Source organism: Mizuhopecten yessoensis, unplaced genomic scaffold (genome assembly GCF_002113885.1).
Source record: "Mizuhopecten yessoensis strain PY_sf001 unplaced genomic scaffold, ASM211388v2 scaffold716339, whole genome shotgun sequence".
NCBI lineage: Eukaryota > Metazoa > Mollusca > Bivalvia > Pectinida > Pectinidae > Mizuhopecten > Mizuhopecten yessoensis.
The window spans coordinates 376,516-383,443 of NW_018480067.1; the positions used below are offsets into that span (position 1 = coordinate 376,516).

The 6,928-nt window shown below is 37.5% G+C and overlaps 1 protein-coding gene and 1 non-coding gene across 3 annotated transcripts in view; one reads left to right on the forward strand and one right to left on the reverse strand.

The window, feature by feature from the left end:
- LOC110443309 overlaps nucleotides 1–6,928 on the reverse strand; it is a 365,314-nt gene that overhangs the window by 233,083 nt on the left and 125,303 nt on the right. For both annotated transcript variants that reach the window (XM_021487458.1, XM_021487457.1), the window contains exon 6: nucleotides 5,454–5,773. In XM_021487458.1, coding sequence (XP_021343133.1) covers nucleotides 5,454–5,773 — 320 coding nt within the window. The remainder of the gene's footprint in view (nucleotides 1–5,453; nucleotides 5,774–6,928) is intronic.
- Trnas-aga lies at nucleotides 5,211–5,283 on the forward strand. Its single transcript has one exon. It is a non-coding gene; the product is annotated as a tRNA-Ser (tRNA).

The window sequence follows — 6,928 nt, forward strand, 5'->3', positions numbered from 1 at the left end:
TCTCTCTCTCTCTCCTCTCTCTCTCCTCTCTCTCTCCCTCCTCTCTCTCTCCCTCCTCTCTCTCTTTCTCTCTCCCTCCTCTCTCTCTCTCCCTCCTCTCTCTCTCTCCCTCCTCTCTCTCTCCCTCCTGTCTCTCTCTCTCCCTCCACTCTCTCTCCCTCCTCTCTCTCTCCCTCCTCTCTCTCTTTCTCTCTCCCTCCTCTCTCTCTCTCCCTCCTCTCTCTCTCCCTCCTGTCTGTCTCTCTCCCTCCTCTCTCTCTCTCTCCCTCCTCTCTCTCTCTCTCCCTAAAGAAATAGATGTTGCCACACCTTTTTTAATTACTTTCCTCTTCCTTTTATAGTGAAAGTGGAATTCCAACAGTGCTCCTCCTATTCAGTCTCTGACAGGGTAAAGCTCCCCTGCTGTGAGCCCATCAGAGAGAGTGGAGATTGTGAAATAGCCTTGGTACAGAGTCTGGACTATGTTGGACTGTGTTTTTACAGTCACGTGGAACTTTTAATTTTCCCTGATAAGATAGACTCATTGCCAGAGTTGACTTTTTACACTTTAATATCAGAACAATTCAATTAATGCGACAGATTTACGCCCATAAATCGTCATTAACTAGCGGTCCTGACATAGCTGTAATGGGGCTACAGCCACCATCCCCGATCATAACGATGCTCCCATAATGCCACAGTGAGCCACACTACTCTTCATCATCACTACCATCACATGTGGTCTATATAAAATTCATACCATTGGTCCATCTGATGACCAAGACATAAAAATAAAAACAATCCTCTGTGACCTCCAACATGACCTCTGTTGACCTTCACTGAACTTAATCAACAGAAAATCCAGTAATTTATTTTATTCTTCATGGAAATCTGAGTTTCCATATATTAGTTTTTTTCTGATTTAATGCAAAACATGGTTTTCTTTTTTAAGTTATATTAGCTACCTTTCTAGATAAGAAATTGTGCTCAAAATAATTTCAAAGTATCTAAATGTTGCTTATCCATGAAAATGTCATGATACACTCAAATAAATAATAAAGAGTACTTGAGTATTTCAAATGAAATTTACTGTAGCTCAATACTAAATTTAAATGTTAAATATGACCAAATCTGTAGGCAATATATAGCATGGCATACAGTAAAACCTCTGCATTCTGCCACCATTTGTCCAGATAAATGCTGGCATTATAGAGGGGTTTGGCAATAAATTGAGGGAAGCATATAAAAGAGTTCTTAAGAAAACGAGAAAAAAGGACCGTGAAATATATATTGGCGGTAAGATAGGTGGCAGATGAAATGAGAGGCATTATATCAAGGTTTTACTGTATATAAAACTGTGATGAGTGTTTATTTTACAAAAACAAATCCTTTTCAGGAAACTAAAAGTACACAAGTAAATTAAGTGATATATACCAATACATTAGTGATTGCCATTTACTTGTACAAACATACAAGGATTTTTATTTCAATAAATATGAACACCCCTCAATCTGGTACATGGCATGAAAAGTACCACATAATATACCACCAAGAAAATCATATGAACTATCCCAAAGAAAATTGTCCCTGATTAGACTTGACGCTCCATAATTGGTTATAAATCAATTAGCATACTGCCATGGCTGGGTACACAAATCTAATAGGCTGATAACTGCAGAGGACCCTGGCCCCAGGCAGGGTCAAATGGAGGCGTTGTCAGGCATTATGAACCTGGAGGCCAGCGCAGGACCAGAACCATTCTATCAGTCCGGGACACTTATTTCATTTGGAATACTGAGAATATCGTTTCAGCCATCGGGAGACTCCTTATCTCCATTAATAAATTCTGTCACCTTATTTCATTTTCCCATCCTTTTTTCTTGGTTTTATCACAGAAATCTTTCTGTCAGTCAATTCCATGTCTTTGACTCATTTTTTTGTGAAAATTTCATTAAAATTAGTCTTTTGGTATGTTTGTCATTAAACATAGGTACTTATATGGACATGTATGCCCACTACCTTATATGGACATGTATACCCACTAATATTTTGAAGCTGCGGTGGCACTCACCAGGTACCGGCCGCAGGTCAGTGGTTTTCGCCAAGCACATCCTTAAATGACCATAGCTGTTAATAGAATGTAAAACACAAACAAACCAAACTAAAGCAATCCCTGTCATTTTCCCCATTTTTGACTCTTCCTCCATAAAGAAGACAAGGAGCTAGCTAGGCTAACTTATCATCTCTTGCAAACATATCAGTGTGTTTTTAGTTTCTATGTCGTATAAATCTCTTACGAAATCATTTTATTTTTCTGATGTTTCCTTTTCAATATATAGTTGATAAAAAACAAGTTTTTTGCACATCTTACACAGGTTGCTGTTGGGTGCATCGTGGAAGCCATGGAACTCTCGGCATGACATTGAGATCTTCTTGACGCTCTTATTGGGTGAATGAACTCATAAATAAGGACTTATGTTTATAAAGTCTTCAAGTAACGGATATACACCGCATGATTACGCCACAAATAAACTCATGATTTACATAAATTTCTTCAGTTTTTGAATTAAGGATCCCTGTCGGACTACAGGCAAAAAAACTACAGAAAATGTTCATGTGGTTTATCATAAAGATAGTAACCTCCCATTAGTTAACTCATTCACCCCTTAAAACACATTTGAGCTCTTCCAATTTAAACGTTGGAATAGTTCATTATGATCACGTAGCTCAGTTGGTAAGAGTGACTATATCATTTGTGATCAGAGGTCCAGGGTTCGAATCCTGTTCTGACCCCATTGCATTTTCAAACACAAACTTGCTGTTGCTGTTGATTTTTTCAATTTTTCAATTTTTCTCCCATCCTTGCTATTATTTATTTTTTTCATTTAAGTTTCACAAGGAATGATTTATTCAAGTTATTGTCATGCCAGTTAAACTAGAAATGTCTGTAAGACATAAATGCCCCCGCTCATGGATGGGACGGGACAGGACGGACATTGGCAACACTATATGCCCCCCTATATTATGGCAGGGGCATAAAAATTCAGATCTACAGATCTGGCAGTGGCAGGGATAATCCTGAAATGGGCCATGGGGCGGGTCATTGACCTCTCAAAATTGTAATTGACCCCTCCATGTTCCAATTTTCTTTTAATTTTACACAGATTGGCTCCTCCTAATTTGATATTGACCAAAATTGGCTGAAATTGGCCCATTACTCTGAAATTCCTGGATTTACCCTGGAGTGGTACGGAGATCCTTCAGCACAGTAATGACCTTTTTAAGACAAGTCTCCAACTGCTTGTTATTTTATTTCATATAAAAACATGAAACACAAAACTGACACAAACAATCCATTTTCTTACCAACGCCTGAGACAAAATATATGATATCCGTACAATTATTGGAAGACCCCGTTCAAAGGTCAGACATATATTGCCCCCGGCATCAGTAGTCAAAGCTGCGCCTACCAGCACACTGTGGTTGAGATGCTGTTAAACATTCTATATCTCGGAGAAAAATGTAATTTTCAGACAGTGCCTAAACCTTGGAACAAACCCTCGACCTTTGACCTCCACAGAAACCATTGGTCCATTTCAATAGTAACAAATGTCTTGACTGTAGCTGTTTGTGACCGTTGAACTTCTTCCTAGGAACTGTAAATGTTGTCGGTTTTTAAGGGTCTGACTTTCCCCGGTTTTTTTCAAGTTCCTATTATACCACAAAATAATTTTTCCTTCCAAAATTATTTCTTAAATCTTAATGGAGGAAATGTAATATTAGAAACAGATTCCATGAATTACCAAATATTTGCATATGAACCCTCAAAAACATACTTGAACAGTTGTTTTTTTGTGGGTTTTTTTTTGGGGGGGGGGGGGTTCAAACTTGTTCAATGCATTGTTATACTTTATAACATATTACTAGCAACAACAATAACAGTCAAAGAGCACCAACAAAACCATGAGTAGCTGTACATCCCCAATTAAAGTAAAGTTTGATCAAATTGATGATAGGATCTAGATTGTCAAAAATAATTCTGAACACAATGCAGACAGCCGTTGGTACACTATGAACCTCATCATAGAGAGGCAGGTCTTACAAATTTCTTTAAGAAATAAACAAACTACACAAGAAAAAGTCATGAAATTAACTGAAAGACTAATTTACATTTTGAATGATGCATACACTTCTGTTCTATAAACAGGCACAAACTTTTCAACCAATCGTGTCCTTCCAACTGATTAAGAGTTTAATGCATGCATCTTAATCATCACAAAAACTCGTGAGAAATTGGCATGTACAACAGGCTCTTCAAAACTTCCTGTTTACAAAGCTAAAATGGTTTTAATTAAATGATTTAGACTGCACTATACAAAATGTCACCTATTAATCCTATATATATAATCATTCACATATGTGTCATAAAGTTGTGTTTCCTGCATCCGACTGAGTAGCCTATCAAATCTTTTTCTTTAAAGTCAATGACCTCTGTAATATGACCTTTGATCTTTACCAATGGTAAGTATACTAGGGACAATACATTTTATTTGTAAATTCCTTAATGAAAATTCAACGAGACAAAAAATCTTGTCAATTTGCTTCCTTTTGAAACATAAGTGATTTTTGTAGCAAAACATACTGACCATTCACTTTTCTTTCTTTCTAAAGAGTTCAGTAATAGCATTGTATTCAAATGTCATATTAAGCAACATTTCAACATGAAATATTTTAAATTTTGCTGAAGTGAATTTACCAATAAGTTTCGACAACAAAATAAATTGTCTTAAATTGCATGTAGATAGTGGCGTATACCCATACCTAATGGGGCCACACAAGGCTTGCTTGACTTTGGCCCATCTTGTACCCGAAAGGCAGACTGGCTAGCTTATTAGGCCAATATGTTTAATATGCCCATGCAATCAAACAGTTTGCAACATCGTCTATGCAGTAGTGTCTAATTTGTGTGCTCAATTCAAATATAAGTCAATCACATGACCAGCGTAGACATGTTTACCAGGCAGTCCAAGGCAGTCAATTAATTCAGTCAGTCCATCATGTCTTTTTTTCAAGTAGTCTCATTTTCACAATGGATTTCTATTTACAGGTCTTTATATATATTCATTTCATCAATTACTTTTTTAAAATAATGCAATTGATTCCAGGTGTTCAGAATTAACATTTATTCATCAATGTAATTGTAACGGAACTGGACTGGGTCGATTGTCGGCGACCAGATAGCTCAATTGGTAGAGCATCCGTCTAGAGTTCGGAGGGTCCCGGGTTCGAACCCCGGTCTGGCCGTGCATTTCTCCTCTCCTAGCTGTTACATAATTCTCAAAAACACATGAAAGATTTTTATAACTTGAAGAAATGTAAATTAATATTTAAATTTATCTTATGACTTATTTCTTACAATGTTGTGAGGGGGCTGGAGCTGATTTGCCATGATGGAAGAAGAAGATTTGTATTACCTTGTAAACTGCCGAGCAATTCCAATCTCTACAGGGAGGATCCAGGTCCCAAGGCTTCACAATAATGGCTGTCTCATTATCCATCTCAAAGCCAAAGGTCAAGTTTGTTCCCATGGCAATGGAAGCCTCAATATCAAATGGCTCATCCATAAACACACGTATGAATGGACGACCCTTGGAGGTCCAGGAGCCGGGTGTACAAGAAGGGAGTTCCGAGATGTGTTGCAGTAGAGAGATCTCCAAATCTCGTGGCTCGGGATGAATAACATTGACGACCACTTCAATCTCCGCCTGTGACAGAATGTTTGACACATTCACGTCTGAAAAGTAAAAAGGTGCCATCGTTAGTACCATCATACAACTACGTGTCGACAGGAAGACAGAATGTAACGTTACAATGACGACTAGTTTCAGGCAACACACAAAAACACATTTTATATCATAAACGTTTGCAGGCAAAAGCATAACTGTCTCTAGCCATTAAAAGCATTGAGGTGTGATGCCTACCACAATATGTTACAGGGCATAAATTCTTGAGTGAAAAATAAAAATAAATGTTTTGAATTATTGCAGTATCACCCATGGGTGATTTATGAACTCATATAAAGTTAAGCACCTAGATCAGTGAAATGTTTTGAGGGCATATGAATTTGCTACAGACAAACCAGTTTAATATACAGCATTAACTGTAATTTTAACCTGTGGCATATTTAAGATGATTTTTTTATACATGAGTTACATCCCAGCACAAACAACTGTCAAAGCTATTTCCCGAAACCGACTTCCTGCACCAAGCCACCTCCTGTCAAACAGGAAGTCATTTAATCTCCCTAGTTTTTGTGACCATGCATTCCTTTAAAGACACAGTAGTTTCCTATTATACCTAATCTTTACCAAAGTGTGTCTGATTGGGTGATACTGGTCACATGATTGGGCAATAGAACATCATGGCGCAAGAGCCATCTCAACCTGGTTCCAAATGACGGAAGCAAATGACAACAAGAGGCCCAAGAGGGCCTGTATCGCTCACCTGAATATTTAAGCAGTCATAGCAAAATATTCTCATTAAATATTATATTGCACTAAAAATATTTTTCTCGCAAACTTTGTTGGCTCCATCTGTTGAAACTACCAGCAAAATATTATTATAAGATTCTATGCTTTTTGATTCTTCTTCAGAAGTTGCTGTGATCTTGTAAGTAGGTCAATGTCATTTTCCTTTCAAATTGGTTAGCTCTATTCCAAAAAGCTACCAGCCAAATCTTATGAATCCATTCCTTTTAGTTCTCAAGAACAAATCCATTAAAATGTTGTTGACCTATGTGACCTCTAAAGTAGGTTGAGGTCATTTTCATTTGCAAACTTTGGTGAGCTCTATCTCGGGAAGTCACCAGCCAAATATTATAATTTTATGCCTTTTAATTCTTCAGAAGAAGCTGTTTGAACTGTTTGACATATTTGAACGCTGTGACCTT